The sequence below is a fragment of the Haliotis rubra genome, unplaced genomic scaffold, assembly GCF_003918875.1.
Source record: "Haliotis rubra isolate DU_JTF1 unplaced genomic scaffold, ASM391887v1 Scf285, whole genome shotgun sequence".
Classification (NCBI taxonomy): Eukaryota; Metazoa; Mollusca; class Gastropoda; order Lepetellida; family Haliotidae; genus Haliotis; species Haliotis rubra.
This window is the reverse complement of record NW_025766947.1, coordinates 435,413-458,128: the sequence shown is the minus strand read 5'-3', so window position 1 is coordinate 458,128 and position 22,716 is coordinate 435,413. Positions and strand designations below refer to the sequence as shown.

General features: G+C 42.0%; 1 protein-coding gene across 1 annotated transcript in view; it reads right to left on the bottom strand.

The window, feature by feature from the left end:
- The window catches only part of LOC124281577, a 64,858-nt gene that overhangs the window by 12,708 nt on the left and 29,434 nt on the right, over window positions 1-22,716 (bottom strand). Inside the window, exons 23-34 of the mRNA XM_046717521.1 lie at window positions 16,753-16,935; window positions 15,717-15,800; window positions 15,364-15,452; window positions 14,974-15,081; window positions 11,404-11,563; window positions 6,223-6,383; window positions 5,012-5,232; window positions 4,225-4,396; window positions 2,267-2,392; window positions 1,994-2,143; window positions 1,404-1,560; window positions 942-1,155 (exon numbers count right to left, since the gene is read on the bottom strand). Coding sequence (XP_046573477.1) covers window positions 942-1,155; window positions 1,404-1,560; window positions 1,994-2,143; window positions 2,267-2,392; window positions 4,225-4,396; window positions 5,012-5,232; window positions 6,223-6,383; window positions 11,404-11,563; window positions 14,974-15,081; window positions 15,364-15,452; window positions 15,717-15,800; window positions 16,753-16,935 — 1,825 coding nt within the window. The remainder of the gene's footprint in view (window positions 1-941; window positions 1,156-1,403; window positions 1,561-1,993; window positions 2,144-2,266; window positions 2,393-4,224; window positions 4,397-5,011; window positions 5,233-6,222; window positions 6,384-11,403; window positions 11,564-14,973; window positions 15,082-15,363; window positions 15,453-15,716; window positions 15,801-16,752; window positions 16,936-22,716) is intronic.

Sequence of the window (22,716 nt, the reverse complement as noted above, 5' to 3'; positions counted from 1 at the left end):
AATATGTGGTATTATTTGAAATAGCAATTCTCTTAATCGATAATGTTTATCTGAGACAACAATCATGGTGAAACATTTTGCATCCCACAGAAGAGAAACAGATGAAACAATTCTGGAAAACACACACAAAAAAAACACACTAAAAAATCTAAATGGCAATAAATTCATTACACTGCTATTTGCCAGACCAACGGCCGAAGGAAATATATATTCAAAGGGGCTGTACCACCCACAAGTACCTAGGACAAAGTCATGTGACTAATAATCTGCCTCCTGGGGATGATCTGTGTACAATTATTGAAATAGTATTTGTTTGAAGTGAGTGCCTAAACCATGGCCATAATCTATAATGCTTCACTGAGAATAGGATCTTGACATGATAAATATATTGGTCAGGGGAACTGTTGCTTCTGTCTAGAAATTATAGCCTTAACCAAACACAGTGGTTACTATGGCAACACAGAAATGCATTGAACACACACCTTGACTCCACCCGAAGGAGGACAGCGGTCTCTGATGTCCAGCTTCCTCTGAAATATCACAGGAGAGAGAGAGAGAGAGTGAGAAAGTGAGTGAGTGAGTTTAATTTTACGCCACTTTAGCAACATTTCAGAATATCACGGCAGGGGACACCAAAATGGGTGTAACACATTGTACCCATATGGGGAATTGAGCATGGGTTGCTTTAACCACTAGGCTACCCCAATGCCCCTGAGAGAAAGAAAGAGTGTGTGTGATGTTGTGACATGGTAAATGATGTTCTCTTGCACAGTAAATGGGGTGATATACAATGATGGCAACCAAACAAAAACAGCTGACAGGATAGTTCATCTGAGAGACAGCAGAAACATGATGAATGATAAGGGAAATAACTCTGTCAGAACTACACATCTAATCATGAAATGTTTCTTGCAGCCCTCCTTCGTGCATGCAATACCAACCGTGGTTTCTGGTCGTGACTGAAGGCCTCGGGTTCCGGGGTGTTACGGATGAAGGACTGGGGGGAGCAAGCACGGTGTGGTCCTCTTCCTCCTGACAGCTGATCTGATACTTTGGTGGGTTGTCTCTCTTGACGCGACTTGTGCACGGTCTGTGTGGGTTCCTCTGTTACTTCAGGCTTCTTTTCCTCCACCACAGAGGAAGTCTTGCCCCCAGCTGGAGAGGAACAAAGCTAACATTCAATATGGACTTCAAACAAAGCTTTTGTCTGCTGAATATTACACCTATACAGCAAGCACCTGTCTATGAGTGATCAGTCCTTGATCCCGTTCTTAATGACATTAGCTTTTGGAAATGCAAATTTATTTAAATCTATGACTGTTTCCAATCAAATTCAAATCACATAAATTTTTTTAGAGAGTTGCTTTCTAAGATGTCCTTTCAGTTATCCACTAACAACTCACGTTTCACAGATCTGCTTGGATGCCTTTTAGAGAAAGATTTCCTCCGTTGTGAAGATGTGCTATTCCTTCTCTTCCTCTCAAGAGAACTGTCTCGCCCCTCACTATCAGGGGAAACAATCTTCACTCTCTTGGCTGTGCCTGCTTCCTCTTCCCCTGCCTGTACAGACAACAAATATCAGTAACTCAGCTCCCCATGCAAATTAGAAGTTGTCCTCCGTTAGACAGTGCTGAAGAGAATAACATGGTCAGATGGTCAAACTCAATGATTTCACTCCATTATTTACGGACAGCTGTCATATAGCTGGAGTATTGCTGAATGGTTTGTTACAGTCTCTACTCCAAGCATTTAATTGAAAACACTGAGAGAGATTACATACGAAAAACTCACCCTGTGTTTTAAATGAATCCCATGGTTGTATGAAGACCCCCAATGCCTAATCAGTGTTTAACTGAGGACGTTTATGGGGTAATGTTGTGGCAGTTGAACACTGAATTTTTGTAATCAAACATGGAATCAAATGTCGAATCTGTAAACCAAATAAACCAAAACCAAGGTTATATCTAACACAGCCAGGTGGACCTCTACTTACCATTACAGGTATGTATTCCTCTCCTTCAAACACACCGGGGATGGAACTGGACACCCAGTCACTCACCCAGTCGTGGAAACTTTCTATCACAGTGACACTCTGCTGCTTGGTCAGGCCAATCTTGTCCCTCAGAATCTTCAGGGCATTGTCCTGAGGAACAAAGGTACTGCATTTCATATCAAAGAGTGTATTCAGTTATTACTTTATAGAGGTAAGTGACATTAAATTACTTCTGTCCTTGTTATATAGTGTGGGCATTATCATGTGTATTACCTCATCCTCTGATGACAACAGGGGCCGTGTGACCCCCAACTTGTTGAGGAGGTCAGCCAGACTTTCCTTGTCCTTCACATTGGTCAGTTCTACCAGGGCAAGCACTGCCTCTTGTCGGACATCACGCTGGACAAACAATGGTGATTAGGTGACCACAACTAAAATAAATTCACATGGAATATTGCCCATGTGTAATGAAGCAGTACTGTCTACACGTATGTCAACTGTTATTTTAAACAGTTCCAACAGAGGGTCTTTAGGAACCAAATTGTACATGTAACTAGTCAGTACTACAACTTTGGAAGTATCGTTCTTTAACCTCTCTTGTTAACATACAACTGTGGAAGTATTGTTCTCTACACTTCTGTTAACATACAACTGTGGAAGTACTGTTCTCTACACTTCTGTTAACATACAACTGTGGAAGTATTGTTCTCTACACTTCTGTTAACATACAACTGTGGAAGTATTGTTCTCTACACTTCTGTTAACATACAACTGTGGAAGTATTGTTCTCTACACTTCTGTTAACATACAACTGTGGAAGTACTGTTCTCTACACTTCTGTTAACATACAACTGTTAACATACAACTGTGGAAGTTCTCTACACTGTTCTCTACACTTCTGTTAACATACAACTGTGGAAGTACTGTTCTCTACACTTCTGTTAACATACAACTGTGGAAGTATCGTTCTTTAACCTCTCTGTTAACATACAGCTGTGGAAGTATTGTTCTCTACACTTCTGTTAACATACAACTGTGGAAGTACTGTTCTCTACACTTCTGTTAACATACAACTGTGGAAGTACTGTTCTCTACACTTCTGTTAACATACAACTGTGGAAGTATCGTTCTTTAACCTCTCTTGTTAACATACAGCTGTGGAAGTATTGTCCTCTACACTTCTGTTAACATACAACTGTGGAAGTACTGTTAACATACAACTGTGGAAGTACTGTTCTCTACACTTCTGTTAACATACAACTGTGGAAGTACTGTTCTCTACACTTCTGTTAACATACAACTGTGGAAGTATTGTTCTCTACACTTCTGTTAACATACAACTGTGGAAGTATTGTTCTCTACACTTCTGTTAACATACAACTGTGGAAGTACTGTTCTCTCCACTTCCGTTAACTTCTCCTGTTAACTGTCCTTTACTTTCAGCTCAGAGAAACCTAACAGAGGACTTTTGTATGACTGTTGGCACTGACGGGGAAAATATTCTGTCTCAAACAAAATACCAGACACCCCACTCCCATCCTTCCACAGACACCCACACCATAGTCCCTCTCCTCCACCAAACACCTGCCCCTAAACCCCAGGCCCCCTCTACATTAGCCAGCTGGTCCAGTGTGTGCTGTAGACAGTGGTCAGCTCCACCAAACACCTGCCCCCACCCCCCTCTACATTAGCCAGCTGGTCCAGTGTGTGCTGTAGACACAGTGGTCAGCTCCACCAAACACCTGCCCCCACACCCCAGCCCCCCTCAACATTAGCCAGCTGGTCCAGTGTGTGCTGTAGACACAGTGGTCAGCTCCACCAAACACCTGCCCCCACACCCCTCTACATTAGCCAGCTGGTCCAGAGTGTGCTGTAGACACAGTGGTCAGCTTCACCAAACACCTGCCCCCACACCCCTCTACATTAGCCAGCTGGTCCAGTGTGTGCTGTAGACACAGTGGTCAGCTCCACCAAACACCTGCCCCCACACCCCTCTACATTAGCCAGCTGGTCCAGTGTGTGCTGTAGACTCAGTGGTCAGCTCCACCAAACACCTGCCCCACACCCCACACCCGCTCTACATTAGCCAGCTGGCCCAGTGTGTGCTATAGACTCAATGGTCAGCTCCACCAAACACCTGCCCCACACCCCACACCCCATTCTACATTAGCCAGCTGGTCCAGTGTGTGCTGTAGACTCAGTGGTCAGCTCCAGCATGGCTGTCTACTTACTGAAGGATCCACAAGTTTCGGGAGGATGGCGGTGATAATGTCGCTGGAGTCCATACCTAGACCCCGGAGAGTGCGGACACAGTTGGAGCGGATCTCATTCATCTCACATGTCAGCTGGTCCAGAAGACACTCTTGGAACCTTTCTACTGTTGGCTTTATCATACCAGTTTGTCTGTGGTAGATAACAGAAGGTTAGTGAGAGACTAGATTAGGGGTAGGGATACAGTAGCTGGGGTGGGGGGAAATGGGGATTGTTGCTGGGTGTGTGAGAGGTGGGGATATATTGGTAGGGGTGGGGATGTGGAGAGGGGTGCATGTGGGTGGTGAGGGGGGAATGATTGAGGCGTGGAAACTGGGTATGTAGAGAAGTGTGCTAACATTGGAGTCATGGGGTTAGTGAGTGGCAGATTTATGGGAAATTTAGTAGCTGGGGTTTCAACAAAGGCACTAAGTCCCTCTATCACTTTGTCTACTTTACATCTCACTAGCCATGCTATTGTCAGGCTATGTATATGATGTGTCAGACCATCTGGAAGCTACTACTGTAGAGGTAGTGTGAAGAATGTTTTGAAGTTACAGTTGAAGTCATTCTGGATAAAAAGAAACACCAAAAACCAAATGGGTATGACTTTCATTAGAAATTATAAACACCAAAAATGTTTAGGGTGAAGTGTTGAGACCACAGCATCATCTCACAGATGGCAAATGACATAAAACTGATGCAATTCCTTGAGGGTCATGTGGGTGCAGTATATACAGTACTTCATAAGAACCATTGTATTCTTACTCCTGTAGACTGATGATGTAGTCACAGATCTTGTGATGGACGGCCGGTGTCTTCCCGAATGATGACAGCAGCTCCAGAAGTTTTTGGACAGCGGAACTGGCCTCCAGTGGGGTGTCACTTGGAAACCAGTCTTCAGCCAGGAGGTGCTGCAGCAGGTCCATATCAACCCCTGCTGTTGACTTCCGTTTGGGTGTGTCCTCCTTCTTGTCTGTGTCTCCAGGCTGCCACACAAACAGATAACAGAACAAGTCTTTATGTTATCATTCACCCTTGGGATGAACAACCAAGTCAGGAAACTGACATGAGTTGATAAACTTGATACGCAATCTGTCAGTGACAAAACCTTTGGACAAAGATCCTTAGCATGAGGTCCTTCACTGTGGAACTTTCTTCCAGCGGAAGTTAAGAACTCACCTTCTTCCAGAGGTCAAGTCTTGCTTAAAACAAAATACTATTTCTGACTTTATCTATTCATCATGAGCGCTTTGAGCAGGCCGTTGATGAAGTTTCCAAGATGATGGAGCATAGGGCAGAAGATGCACACTTGTCATTAGTATCATTTGTGTTTTTTGGGTGTTTTTCGAAAATTTTCAAAACCTGGATCAAATCTTTTTTTAATCGAAAGCAACTAATAGATATAATTCTGCAGAAAACACTGTTTCAGGTGGCAGTTTGGGCACCATTCAGCACAGCAGAGTTGTATTCTGCCAGCAGTCGATCTGTACATGACAACATGGGAGAGTATCATTCACAGTGTTGATATACTGCTGGGTTTTGTAATCATGTATGTGATGATATACTGCTGGGTTTTGTAATCATGTAAGTGTTGATATACTGCTGGGTTTTGTAATCATGTAAGTGTTGATATACTGCTGGGTTTTGTAATCTGCTGGGTTTTGTAATCATGTAAGTGTTGATATACTGCTGGGTTTTGTAATCATGTAAGTGTTGATATACTGGGTTTTGTAATCATGTAAGTGTTGATATACTGCTGGGTTTTGTAATCATGTAAGTGTTGATATACTGTGAAAGTATAACCCATTATACACAAATAACTGTCATGTCATATTCCAAGTAAAGGCTGTAGACAGAAGAGACAAACACACAAACATTACAGCCACTTTTGTGTTGTTTGAGTATTTGACGTCATCATTTGTTGATATCAAGCTTGTCTCCATCTTGGAGTAGACAGAGTAATATAAGCCTTTCACCTGGATCTTTTCCACTTGTGAAACCTGTCTGCGGAATGTCTTCTGTTTGACGACTTCTGGTGCTGCCAAGACTTTGGTTGATGGTTTTTCTGACTTCTCTTTTCCCTGACTTTTGTCGAAGTTCCAGTCCACCTTGGTGATGCCATGGCTTGTGGGTTTGTCTGGGATAAAACACACACAAACTTAACAGACCGATTGAAGGAGGCACTGAACAGAATAAATATCAGATATAAGAAAATCTCTTTAATTTCAGCTCTGTTACCACAGTTGTGCTATCTCTTTCTCTGAAGAGCCACTTGAGGTAAGGTCAGGTGAACCTTGAGCAGACTGTGACTGACCAAATCTAAATGCAGGATACATTAGTTCCTGGACAATCTGCTTTCTGTCATGATGTGATTTGTTTTTTACCACCTCAATTCAGACAAAAAAATTGTACAAAAGAAAATCTTAATAGGACACAAGCTTCACAAAGAGAGGTATCAGACTGGATTACAATATGTGTGTGTGTGTGCGCATGTGTGTGCGTGTGCGCACGCGTGTGTGAGAGAGTGTAAATGTGTGTCTGTGTCTGTGCATGCATGTGTGTGCACCTATGTGCATGTGTGTGAAAAATCTCTTTTCGTAGCAGTATATCACGTGACAGGGAGGTGAAATGAGGGTTGAAATAGCATTCAGAATTATTGCCCTCAAACAGAGTGAAGTAGATGCCTGTGTGTGTGTGTGCATGTGTACATTCTTGTATTTGACATACTTCTCCATAAAAATCATCATTACCCCCTAGCCATAAATTATGAACGATCCCTAACCCTGGTTTAATTTGGCTCTCCCACTGTGATACCATGTCACAGTTTCAAATGGATAGCTCCCTCTAATACAGTACACTGACAATGAGCCAACTAGTTCTTGTTGTATCCCCTTAAAGACGAGAGCTGGGCAGAGTATCAACAAGTACCATATTGTAATGCAATAGGCTGGGCATCGAACCACCAACCCTTGCCTGTCTGTATGTCCACTGCCTCTCTCTATGTCCACTACTAAGCCCACAGGGGTGTTCCGGGTATGTCAGTCAGTGAATTGGTTGTTGTCAGTATCATGTTAGTCATATTACAGATAGTAGCTATACATTACTTTCACATACAGGACACAGACTCAATGTTTACAGGACATAGTTGAAGGTGTTCTTTAGAAGTTGTGTAAAAAAAGAAAACGTTTAGTTGTAACTGCACATTTAAGATAACTACACATAAGGATCTGGGGAAATGGTCTGGTGGTGATTGAAGAGCTGGAAGAAGGTTTCACCTTGTCACCACAGATTGAAGACAAGACACTTGAATAAAGAATGACAGCTTAACCAGCTTTTCATTGCACAACTAAATTGGAAATGGGAAATATAGAAATCTACAGTAATTAGTTAAAGAATGCTGACAAAAGAGACATGAATTTGTTAAGTAAAGATGTCGTTAACTACCTTCCACACGAGGCAGGTACAATACAATCTTCATCACACAATCAGTTGCTGCCCTCGGGGGAAACTCCGGGGCATCAATAAGGTATGTCATCATAGCATGTCTTACTCTAACTCCAACTTTCATTGAAAGTGCACTTGATATAGGATCACATGACAAATTGCAGTGTCCCCGTAAACACTCTAGATGGCTGTTGGGTGTTTTGTAAAAATAAATACATCACTTGGGTCATGGATTCCAAATGTACATTTACACATCTAGTTTTTAATTACTTAATGAATTTCACCAGGTGGGAGAAGAAACAAAATAAATGAAAAACACACACACACACATGCACACTCAAACACACACATATATAGAAATATAAACACACACAGAGTTTATTGTTTATTTATGAATGAAATGATCCAGATTTACACGTCATATGCTAGTCTGTCTCACAGACACAGTTATGTATGCAACACATCCCTTGGAAGTCTATAATAGTTGACAAGTCGAGGTCACTGCAGTTATAAGCAGAGAATCTCTGGCCCTGTTATTTTATTCTAGTAAGATGATTTAACAACTGGTTTTTTTGTTTTTCTTCGAAAAATATTTCTGTTTTAAAGATAAGGTGCTCATCTTGTCACATCCTTACATTGTCTTCAGTTTCATTTTAGTTGTTAATGATATTTACCTCTGGCGTTTGGCTCATTTAATCTTTACTATTTACAAATAGTGACACCAAATGCAAAGTAAGAGAAACAAAAAGTCTGAAATTATTATTTTTTGCAGAATTTAGTCCGACTGCATTAGTCATTCTTAGGACATAATCCAGCATTATGACGGCTGAATATTTAGAATGTTTACAGCCTTCTGTCACACCCTCTGAACATATAACATGGCTGGCGACGCTGATTTGATCATATCTCTGGTGTGTCATAATTTCCATGACTTAATCAATACCAGGTGTGATTGACAACTAGATGATTGTATGGCTGAAAGGTCCATCACAGACTCCATACAATCAGCACTGGGGCAGGGTGTCTACCCGCATGTATATTTCAATAGACATGTGATATGCTGTGCAGAGGGTCATGAGTGATAAAGGACTGATTGAACTGACTGGCACTGACTTTCATAAACCTGAATAAACCTGAAGATTAATGAGATGTTATGATGTTAAAGGTGTAGTTCATATACTTTAGTAGTTCAAATTGTAAACCATACCCTTTAGCTGGTGGTATTCTGGGTGCTAGCCCTATACATTAGCTGGTGGTATTCTGGGTGTTAGCCCTATACATTAGCTGGTGGTATAGCTTGAAATGTTACTGATGAATGCATCTTGATCCTGTGAAGTTTAGCCTTATCTATGACCCAGAGCAGCATGCCTACTTCTATTCATGCTTTACGCCAAGCAGCGTTCTGCTTTTACTCATCAGTCACTGCGTCCAGGGAAAAGAGTTGTTCGTGGCCCCTCCAGAACACCAGTTGTGACCTTCAGTGGGGCATGACCCAGTTGCTACAAGACTTTCTCTCTGATGCTTTTAGGGAAGTAGCTTTAATAACAGTTTATCAACATTTCTTCTATTTTTTTTTTTTTTCGAAACCAATGAAAGATCAGCATAAGGATGAAAATCTGATAGACATTTACATAAAATATATAATACTATAAATTAGAAAAACATAAAAATATATTTGTTTCAAAAGAAGTAATACTAACAAATATATATTGTCCTGTTAAAAGCATGGTACATTGTTAGACATTTTGCCTTGAGTCACTATTTTGGATCTGGTGATTTTCACTGAGAGGTGACACACTTCACTTAATTAGCTGGTACAGGGTGTAGAGGTAAGCCAGTGGTTCATCTCACACCTGTATCAGGTGACAAGCAGGAGAAATAACCAGCTGTGAAATCCAACTAATCAATACCTGTTATAGCCCAGTGGTTAGAGTGTTCTCTCATGAAACTGGGTTTGTTTCCCATGTGGTTACAGTGTGTGGTGGGTGTCTTCCTGCATGGTATCTTGGGAACATGGTTACAGTGTGTAGTGGGTGTCTTCCTGCATGATATCCTGGGAACATGGTTACAGTGTGTGGTGGGTGTCTTCCTGCATGATATCCAGGGAACATGGTTACAGTGTGTGGTGGGTGTCTTCCTGCATGGTATCCTGGGAACATGGTTACAGTGTGTAGTGGGTGTCTTCCTGCATGATATCCTGGGAACATGGTTACAGTGTGTGGTGGGTGTCTTCCTGCATGATATCCTGGGAACATGGTTACAGTGTGTGGTGGTTGTCTTCCTGCATGATATCCAGGGAACATGGTTACAGTGTGTGGTGGGTGTCTTCCTGCATGGTATCCTGGGAACATGGTTACAGTGTGTGGTGGGTGTCTTCCTGCATGGTATCCTGGAACATGGTTACAGTGTGTGGTGGGTGTCTTCCTGCATGGTATCCTGGGAACATGGTTACAGTGTGTGGTGGGTGTCTTCCTGCATGGTATCCTGGAACATGGTTACAGTGTGTGGTGGGTGTCTTCCTGCATGATATCCTGGGAACATGGTTACAGTGTGTGGTGGGTGTCTTCCTGCATGGTATCCTGGGAACATGGTTACAGTGTGTGGTGGGTGTCTTCCTGCATGATATCCTGGGAACATGGTTACAGTGTGTGGTGGGTGTATTCCTGCATGGTATCCTGGAACATGGTTACAGTGTGTGGTGGGTGTCTTCCTGCATGATATCCTGGGAACATGGTTACAGTGTGTGGTGGGTGTCTTCCTGCATGATATCCTGGGACATGGTTACAGTGTGTGGTGGGTGTCTTCCTGCATGATATCCTGGGAACATGGTTACAGTGTGTAGTGGGTGTCTTCCTGCATGATATCCTGGGAACATGGTTACAGTGTGTAGTGGGTGTCTTCCTGCATGATATCCTGGGAACATGGTTACAGTGTGTGGTGGGTGTCTTCCTGCATGATATCCAGGAACATGGTTACAGTGTGTGGTGGGTGTCTTCCTGCATGATATCCTGGGAACATGGTTACAGTGTGTGGTGGGTGTCTTCCTGCATGATATCCTGGGAACATGGTTACAGTGTGTGGTGGGTGTCTTCCTGCATGATATCCTGGGAACATGGTTACAGTGTGTGGTGGTGTCTTCCTGCATGATATCCTGGGAACATGGTTACAGTGTGTGGTGGGTGTCTTCCTGCATGATATCCTGGGAACATGGTTACAGTGTGTGGTGGGTGTCTTCCTGCATGATATCCTGGGAACATGGTTACAGTGTGTGGTGGGTGTCTTCTTGCATGATATCCTGGGAACATGGTTACAGTGTGTGGTGGGTGTCTTCTTGCATGATATCCTGGGAACATGGTTACAGTGTGTGGTGGGTGTCTTCCTGCATGATATCCTGGGAACATGGTTACAGTGTGTGGTGGGTGTCTTCCTGCATGATATCCTGGGAACATGGTTACAGTGTATGGTGGGTGTCTTCCTGCATGATATCCTGGGAACATGGTTACAGTGTGTGGTGGGTGTCTTCCTGCATGATATCCTGGGAACATGGTTACAGTGTGTGTTGGGTGTCTTCTTGCATGATATCCTGGGAACATGGTTACAGTGTATGGTGGGTGTCTTCCTGCATGATATCCTGGAACATGGCTACTGGGTGTGGTGGGTGTCTTCCTGTAGATATCCTGAGAACATGGTTAAAGGTGGAGTTGTGTACTCACATGTGTGTTTATAACTGTCTGCTGCTGCCGGCTTGGTGTGGAGCTTGGTGGCATAGCTGGTGAGGGAGGGGACAGGGGAGCTGGTGTACGTCGGGGACGGCGAGGATTTCGACTCCTCTTCCTCATCCTCATCGTCAGCCCACAGGAACGGCTTCCCTGACTGCAACATAACTACAGCATTTAAACACATGGTCATATCATGCCTGTGTTTACTATACACCAACCTTTGCCCCTTGCAAACTGTGTCACTATCCCCTGACATCAACACATCCCTAACACAATCTATTTCATCAACTTCTCATAATACCCACCTCACCTCACCTTCCTACCCTATTCATCACCTGGATATGGTACCGTACTCATCACATGGACATGGTACCCTACTCATCACCTGGACATGGTACCCTACACATCACCTGGACATGGTACCTTACACATCACCTGGACATGGTACCCTACACATCACCTGGGCAAGGTACCCTACTCATCACCTGGACAAGGTACCCTACTCATCACCTGGACATGGTACCCTACTCATCACCTGGACAAGGTACCCTACTCATCAGCTCACCTTCCTACCCTATTCATCACCTGGATATGCTACCGTACTCATCACCTGGACATGGTACCCTACTCATCACCTGGACATGGTACCCTACTCATCACCTGGACAAGGTACCCTACTCATCAGCTCACCTTCCTACCCTATTCATCATCTGGATATGGTACCGTACTCATCACCTGGATGTGGTACCCTACTCATCACCTGGACATGGTACCCTATTCATCACCTGGACATGGTACCTTACACATCACCTGGGCATGGTACCCTACACATCACCTGGGCAAGGTACCCTACTCATCACCTGGACATGGTACCCTACTCATCACCTGGGCAAGGTACCCTACTCATCACCTGGACAAGGTACCCTACTCATCAGCTCACCTTCCTACCCCACTCATCACCTGGACATAGCATCCTAGTCATCACCTAACCTTCTACCCAACTCATCACCTCACCATGGTACCACTTAGATATGATACCCCACTCATCACCTAGATATGATACCCCACTCATCACCTCACCATGATACCCCACTCATTACCTAGATATGATACCCCACTCATCACCTCACCATGATACCCCACTCATCACCTAGATATGATAACCCACTCATCACCTCACCATGATACCCCACTCATCACCTCACCATGATACCCCACTCATTACCTCACCATGATACCCCACTCATTACCTCACCATGATACCCCACTCATCACCTCACCATGATACCCCACTCATCACCTCACTATGATACCCCACTCATCACCTAGATATGATACCCCACTCATCACCTCACCATGATACCCCTCTCATTACCTCACCATGATACCCCATTCATTACCTCACCATGATACCCCACTCATCACGATACTCCTCTCATTACCTCACCATGATACCCCACTCACGACTCACGATACTCCTCTCATTACCTCACCATGATACCCCACTCATCACCTAGACATGATACCCCACTCATCCCCTAGACATGATAAGCCACTCATCACCTCATAACAGTACCCCACTCATCACTGTGCCACCCTACTCATAATCGTGTTACCCGTTCCTCTCACTGTGTCTACCACAATCAATAGTGTTGAGGCAAGAAGCAATACCTATCAGTCACACATGCATTAAAAATGTAACCATGTAAACGTCCTGAGACATCATTAACCGAGACTATTGATGAGACTACACATGACTGAAGTCAGTTGTATATGTATGTCAGGAGGAGCTGTATCATCCTGGAACTGTATTCAGTGTATCTTGTGGACATGGAAACTTTTAGAATTCCACACCTGACAGCATCAGTAATGGTGTAATGCATAGTTAATGACTGCTAATCCAAAATAACATATTCCAAGCTTTAATACTCGAGTCAATTGGGAATCAATAATTAATCCTCACTTGTAACGATTTTCAACCTGGGACTCCATAATGCTACACAGAGGTAAACACATTACTGGATCCAGTCAACCCTTGCAGACTTTGAATATTCCATCATGAATACTTGAAGCAAATGACGAACCTGACATGGATTTAGAAAACATTTCTCTCTGATGTCACATTCTGAAGGCATTCTACTGCTTCTGCTCTTTATCACAGCTGGAAGGCTAGCATAGATTTGTTTGTTACATGTGAGGTCTGAGTTTGATTCTCTGATTGATCCAGTTTCTGATGGCTAGTGACATTGTGTGTGTCATAAATACAATATGGCAACATACACTGGAGAATAAATAAAATAAGCAAATCAAATGTGTAGTGTGGTTAATGAATGACATGAGTGTAATGTCATGCAGACAGCAGGTCATGGGCACAGCAAGGTCATGCACAGAGCAAGGTCATGTGCACAGCAAGGTCATGCAGAGAGCAGGGTCATGGGCACAGCAAGGTTATAAGAGGAGGTTGAATGAAAAGGAAGCAAGATCACTTAAATATAGAGAGCAAAGTCATGTGTTTGGAGAACAATGTCAAGTATGGTGAACAAAGTCAAGTGTTTGGAGAGCAAGGTCAGGTATGCAGAGCAAAGTCACAGTGTTTGGAGAGCAAAATTATACTACAAACAAAAAATATGGGAACACCCTAACATTTGATAGTCATATACCGTATAAACTGAAACGTGGTGAGGTCATTTATACTCTAAGGTAAATGCAACTTTTTGTGTGCTTAATGGGCACTTTAAACGACATGTTGGAACATGCAGTGAAGCAACTGATTCAATATTTGTTGAGTTTGAGTGAAATGAAACATTGTTAAAACACACCAGCACCATGTTTGATTCAAACGCCCAAACACAACAGCCTAGTGCATGTGGAAGACAGACTTCCCATGCAGCTTGTGGCAACGTTTCCTTTAAAAGAAGCTACAGACAGTATTGTAGCCTCACATTTTCTTCACCATGCCACAGCGCAAACCGTTAAGCGCCCTCAACAGAAGCAGGACCATTGCATGGTTACAGGATGGTGAATCCATAAGAAGTGTTGCTCTCCGTCTTCAGGTGTCTCCCTCTGTCATTTACAGACTGAGGGACAGGTTCCTGGCCACTGGTAGAGTAAAGGACAGACCTCTGGAATACCCAGGAAAGCATCAAGGGCAGATGACCGATATGTTATGGTCCAAGCCCTTCGGAACCGATTCACAACTGCCTGTGCCCAGTTGCCACAAGCTGCATGGAAAGTCTGTCTTCCACATGCACTAGGCTGTTGTGTTTGGGCGTTTGAATCAAACATGGTGCTGGTGTGTTTCAGCACCCTTGTTTTTCGCTGTTTTAACAATGTTTCATTTCACTCAAACTCAACAAATATTGAATCAGTTGCTTCACTGCATGTTCCAACATGTCGTTTAAAGTGCCCATTAAGCACACAAAAAAGTTGCATTTACCTTAGAGTATAAATGACCTCACCACGTTTCAGTTTATATATGATTATCAAATTTTAGGGTGTTCCCTTATTTTTTGTTTGTAGTATATTTGTTTGGAGAGCAGGGTTGAATATAGAGAGCATGCTGACCTCGACTGACGACACAGATCCCTGGTTGTCTTCCTCCATCTCCTCCTCATAAGCGCGGAGTCTCTCCTCCCAACCTGGGGGAAGGTGGCGGGGATCCGCTCGTGGTACCTGCAGCAACAACGAGGACATCATCACATCAGTGTCACATCATTGTGACATCATTGGAAACTCAATTATCCAAGCAGTGGGAAACTTTTCCTGCCACCAAATCAGATGAACTTTTGAGTTCATCTGACAAAATCCAAGAACCCTAAGGAAAAGATGTTCAACAATGTGGAATACAACTAGGGGTCGTAGTAACCAGTAACCATAAAGATCTGACATGGTGCAAAACCTATCTAACTTTGCACAAGTCTTAACACAGAACTCTTTTGTTCAAGAATAACTTACTGGTCTTGGCTTCCATGGTGATGGAGTTCGTTGTTGAATGGCACGACCTTGTCCCAGAATTTTTCGTATCACAGAATTAGGGATGTAACCTGTTAATAGACACAAACTGGTTCTCACATATAAACCATGAGCCACCTATTTGTACAAAATGCCTGTCAGTTTTGTCATCCTTCCAAACATACATCATTCAAACTATGCACCACCAGACCAAGACCTCCATTTACTTTACAGTCCTTCATATGTCTCTTGTGTCAATATCGTGTGCAGTTAAGGGGAAAGGTTTTTGTTTTGTTAAAACAGGAAGAGGGCAATACCTGACCCTGTAAGTCACAATTCGTCTTGTACTGACTCACCATCAGGGGCAATGATAGGCTTCCGTTTCAGCAGTTCTCTCTCCAGTGCTGTCAAGCCAAGGAATGGGTCATACACCTGGATCACTGTGAACAGTCCAGTAACAAAATGTCAAAAGTACATCAAACCGTCAAAAGTCAAAAGATATATATTTATCTCATGACTGTACTGTTCAATTAAATAGTACATCCCCTCCAAGAAATTATCCTTCCTATTTCTCTACCCCAAGATCTCCTCACACCTTCCCTTCCAGAATAGTCTTTTAATTTCTCTTACCCTTGACTCAAAGCTCCTCTCCATCATCCCATCCTACTTTTTTTACCCCAGAGTCTCTCTTTCCCCAAGACACACCTACAACCTACAGATGGAAGTTTCTCTTCCAAGGCACTATTTACCTCCAGCCCCAAGTGCCACCTACCTCCAGCCCCAAGCACCACCTCCCTCCAGCCCCAAGCGCCACTTACCTCCAGCCCCAAGACTTATTTCCCCAAGTCCAATCTAGCTCCTTCTACAAGGCTACTTAACTCACCTGCCTTCAACCTCTAATCTTTCCTTCTCAATTTTTACTTATCTCCAACCAAAAGTCCCCCTCCTCAAGCCCCACTTCCCTCTAGCCCTAAGTCTCTCCTCCTTAAGCCAGGCCTCCCTCAAGCCCAAAGACTCTTATCCTCCAGCCCCACCTCCGTCTAGCCCTAAGTCTCTCCACCTCCAGCACCAAGTCTCTTCAACCCGACCTACCTCCAGCCCCAAATCTCTCCTTTCCATGCCACACTTCCCCCTTGTCCTGTCTCACCACCTCAAGCCCCACCTACCTCCAGTCCCAAGTCTCTCCTTCCCAAGCCCCACCTACCTCCAGACCCAAGTTTCTCCTTCCCAAGCCCCACCTACCTCCAGCCCTAAGCCTCTCCTTCCCAAGCCCCAACTACCTCCATCCCCAAATCTCTCCTTTCCAAGCCACACTTCCCTCTTGTCCTGCCTCTCCACATCGAGCCCCACGTATCTCCAGCCCTAAGTATCTCCTTCTCAAGGCCCACCTACCTTTAGCCTCCTCCTCCAGTTCCTCCCCAATGCCTTCATCCTCTTCTTCCACATCCATCACCTCTCCTATCCTGATCAGCCTGTTCCTCCTTGCATCCATGACAGCAACTGCAAAGACTGCTAGTGCCCCTGGACGGCACCTTGAAGTATGCACCACCTGAGACTGACGTCGGAGGATGATTTCTGATGACACAAATAAAATTTGTTGTTTGCTAGAAATATATTGTACTCAATCTCTTTTCAAGGTGTTGGTTAACACATTCTATTTTGTGTTGAAAAATCTATTTCAATAGCATAGACAGTCTGCTTCAAAAGTTAGTCAGCTTTCACTACATTTAAATGCTACAACATATAATATATATAAAGTTTCTGACAACAGAAAGCATTTCATCTTGCAAATCTTCGAAATCACGAAGATGTCTAGTACATGTTCACCGTACAAACATCCACTGTTGAACCCCACAGACAGGGGGCCTTCATCATCATCTTGTATTTCTGAGGAAATGGGCGTTTAAGAGGTCATACTATGTATGGGGTACAAGATCTCTCAGGGTTTTTCAAAATGTTCTAGTTTCCACTGGCAATGTTAACCTTTCTCTATCTGCGAAAAGATCCGGGGTAGAATAGGTCTTCAGTTGCTCCATTATCTTGTCGTATCTGGGTGGTCTTTTTGGTTGACACATGTCATGGTTCCCATTATCGATGCTCATGCTGTTGATCACTGGATTGTCTGGTCCAGACTCGATTATTTACAGACCGCCGCCATATAGCTGGAATATTGCTGAGTCCGGCGTAAAACTAAACTCACTCACTCACTCTTGATCTGCTTTTTCAAATGTTATTATCAGTACCAATTAAGCAAGGTAATAACGTTTCAGTTTCACATATGGTATTAATTACAAAGTTCAGAACTAGGCACAACAACTGATCTCAAAATCTCTCTTTAAAAGGATTCTTCCATGAGTTCAGTCATAGACACTGAGCATGGTGTGGCCCTGTGACTACAGCTTGGATTATCAAGCTGAAGGATCTGTTTTTATCCCTAACATGGGTCCAACATGTGAACCCTGTCACTAGTGTTCTAACACAGGACATTGCTTTCCCAGAGAATGATAGGTTATCATCCTCAATCAGCAACCTCCTCCATAGTGTGCGTCCCATTACTACAACAGCATGGAAACATAACAGTACATGGAGGTGCCATTTATCACTGCTGTTTACTTAATCCATCTTCCCAGCTACTGTTTCCATAGCCATCCATTATGTACCTGTTTGTCAAGAGACTTGAATGAGGTCAGTCATTATTATAACTAATCAATACATGCATGGTTAGCTCTGTCGTCAAGTTGACATGGTAGATGCCAGATGCTGAGAATGTTACAGAACTTGAAATATAGACTACACAGGGACAACACACCACAGGCACACTGACAGACACACTGCAGACATATCACTGATATTACAGACACACTGCAGACATATCACAGATACACCACAGACACACTGCAGACACACTACAGACATATCACTGATATTACAGACACACTGCAGACATATCACTGATATTACAGACACACTGCAGACATATCACTGATATTACAGACACACTGCAGACACACTGCAGACATATCACAGATACACCACAGACACACTGCAGACATATCACAGACACACCCCAGACACACTGCAGACATATCACAGATACACAGACATTACAGGCATACAACAATACAGTCCAGAGTCACACCGCAGGCACACTGAAGACATACCACTGACACACCACCCATACATCTTATATTCACCAAGAGCACTCTGCAGTCACAGGCACTCTGCAGTCACAGCCACACTACCTTGCACTCTGCAGTATTCAACAAAACACACCACAGACACACTGCAGACATGCCAGACATAACACAGACACACTGAAGACATGCCAGACACATGGCAGACATACCACAGACACACTGAAGACATGGCAGACATACCACAGACACACTGAAGACATGCTGAAGACACATGGCAGACATACCACAGACACACTGAAGACATGCCAGACACATGGCAGACATACCACAGACACACTGAAGACACGCCAGACACATGGCAGACATACCACAGACACACTGAAGACATGCAAGACACATGGCAGACATACCACAGACACACTGAAGACATGCCAGACATACCACAGACACACTGAAGACATGCCAGACACATGGCAGACATACCACAGACACACTGAAGACAAGCCAGACACATGGCAGACATACCACAGACACACTGAAGACATGCCAGACACATGGCAGACATACCACAGACACACTGAAGACATGCCAGACACATGGCAGACATACCACAGACACACTGAAAACATGCCAGACACATGGCAGACATACCACAGACACACTGAAGACATGCCAGACACATGGCAGACATACCACAGACACACTGAAGACATGCCAGACATACCATGGACACACTGAAGACATGCCAGACACATGGCAGACATACCACAGACACACTGAAGACATGCCAGACACATGGCAGACATACCACAGACACACTGAAGACATGCCAGACATACCACAGACACACTGAAGACATGCCAGACACATGGCAGACATACCACAGACACACAACACACAAAGACACAAAGTCAATCATTGCAGCTTGACTTCAAGTAGTTCCAACAAGACACTATTTCCCAGCACAGACATAACTTAGATTGAGATGGTGGACGTTGCATGACAAGCAGCATCTGGGAGTTGGGGATTTAATTACTGTGCTGTGTTGTGTGTTCTTAATCACTCAAGTCCATATTAGTCTTAGAAGTTAAGTGGGGCCAACACGACACTGCCTTCGAAAGCAACTTCTGTAGTTTCAATGTGTGATTTTTTTTAAATGGGTGTGATTTGATGTAAAAGTCACTTGAATTAGGAGCTCAACAACACGTTAAGTACAGAGAACTACACTTGACCATCTCAGCTCACCTGTAGCAGCAGTTGTATCTTGCTAAATTGTGAAATGGTGAATTTTGATGCACGCTGAATGTTGAAATGGTAAATTTTGAAATGTTTAATGTTGTTACAAGGGGAAAATATACATTGTTAATGTTGAAATGTTATTTTATGGAATGTTCTTTGTATTCTAATATCAGACAGGAAATGTTTCAAAATATTGGCAGAATTTGTAACATTAGAGCACCAACAAACCTAGACGTACTATTAAATGGCAGTGCAGATCTTCCGTACAGTGACAACATTCAAATTTTAAAGAAGTTCAAAAATATATATCAAACTCCAAAAGGTTCAGTAATTGGATATAATGTTTATGATCTAAATAATTCATGTATTCATTGTATTGTATATATTATTATATCCTTTTGTATATATCTTTCTATCCCTGTACTTATAGTTTGTTTCACTTTTCCATGTAAGCACTGTACATAGGAAAGGGTTTCACTAAGTTGGCATATGTTGTACCCAATCCATTCTCTTGAATAAATATGTTTAAATCAAATCAAATGTTGCAAGTAGTAGGAAGAAAAGCTACAGGAACATTATTGATATCCATATTGTTATATCATTGATAACTATTGTTATATCATTGATATCTATTGGTATATTACTGATATCTATTGGTATATTTGATATCTATTGGTATATCATTAATATCTATTGGTATATTACGGATATATATTGGTATATTTGAAATCAAGTGATATATTACTGATATCTATTGGTATATTTGATATCTAGTGATATATTACAGATATCTATTGGTATATTACAGATATCTATTTGTATATTACTGATATCTATTGGGATATTACAGATATCTATTGGTATATTATTGATATCTATTGGCATATTACTGATATCTATTGGTATTATACAGATATCTATTGGTATATTACAGATATCTATTGGTATATTACTGATATCTATTGGTATATTACTGATATCTATTGGTATATTACAGATATATCTATTGGTATACTACATATATCTATTGGTATATTACTGACATCTATTGGTATATTACAGATATCTATTGGTATACTACAGATATCTATTGGTATATTACAGATATCTATTGGTATATTACAGATATCTATTGGTATATTATTGATATCTATTGGTATATTATTGATATCTATTGGTATATTACAGATATCTATTGGTATATTACAGATATATGTATTGGTATACTACAGATATCTATTGGTATATTACTGACATCTATTGGTATATTACTGATATCTATTTGTATATTACAGATATCTATTGGTATATTATTGATATCTATTGGTATATTACTGACATCTATTGGTATATTACTGATATCTATTGGTATATTATTGATATCTATTGGTATATTACAGATATCTATTGGTATATTATTGATATCTATTGGTATATTATTGATATCTATTGGTATATTATTTAAGAAATACACTTCGCTCTACCACCATGTATAGTGCAATAAAACACACTTTCGCCCTGAACTATTATAGTTAAAGCATGAGGGGCGGCTTAGCGTCCGAGTGCTTTAACGTTATAATAGTTCAGAGCGAAAAAGATGTGTTTATTGCACTATACATGGTAGTAACGAAGAATATATTCTTCTAAGATGCCAAATTTAATACTTTCTAAAGATAATTACGATTAATTTAAGGCAGAAAACAAGCGGCGATTGTCGGTGACCTAAATTAAGAATCCTGCGCACAGGGTTAACTGGTGGCTGTTCTATTGATGTGTCTGCCCCTCGTTAAGGCGGACGTTACCAGAAAAAAACAAATGATAACAGTTTGATGATGGTTTACGTTCGGATTAAATATCTTCTCTGAATTATTTTAATTACATCTGTCATTAACGTAAACCATATGGGGCAATATGAGCGTTGCATTTCTACTACCAAGCGTAAGTTTAGATCAGTACATCCAGAGGAAGTTGAGTAGTCAGCGACATTCCACAATTGCATTGTGGGAATGTAAACATTACGATCGTTACCATGTCGCTGAAAACTTGTGAGTCGAAATGACACATTTTAACCGTCGTAAAACATAAACGTATTGTTTCCACCAGTGATGTTAGCTGCGTGAAGCAACAGCAAACCAAGAAACTGGATGCAACGGTGTAGTTTACTGTAGGAGGCCGTACTAGGCGATGACAACTGACATGCATCGTGACGTCGCCTACATTGTGACGTAATGTAAAATGGTTCGATTACGAGGGGCACACTAGAATGGCGCAGTGACGGGAAAACGTCATTCAATTGTTACGTCATCAAAAAACTATACCTTTATTGTCTGATAATGTATTTTTTTTTCGATTGTTCTAACCGCTAGGCATCTTAGAATGATATCTATTGGTATATTACCGATATCTATTGATATATTATCAATATCTATTGGTATATTATCGATACCTGTGGGTATATTATTGATATCTAATGGTATATTATTGATATCTTATGGTATATTATCAATATCTTATGGCATATTATTTCAAATCTGTAGGAATATCAGCACTATATTGACAGGATTAAAATGTTAAAAAGACATGAAACAGTAACATCAGCTATCAGTACAACATATTCTAAATCTTAAGACACTATTTTCATCTCATTAATATGTATTGTAGGGAAGTTGATCGTGTTTATGCCAGTATCATTAACTAGAAAGGTGTACAAGTAGCACATACAGAATTCAAGAGAAGTTTGTAGGTAACTTTGGCAATAATGAAGTATCAAATCAAACTGATCATATCAACTTCCAATAAGAACTAGAAGTCATATTTTCATATTAACCCAGTTAGAGTTGTAACCAACAGAAACATCTCTGGTATGGCAAATACGGAGGCACAAAAACAGGTTTCATTATCTTTTGAATTTTTCTATGAATTCATCCACTTTAAGAAAACCTTCATTGCATAAATTTTGCATGAGGCCTACACATGTGAA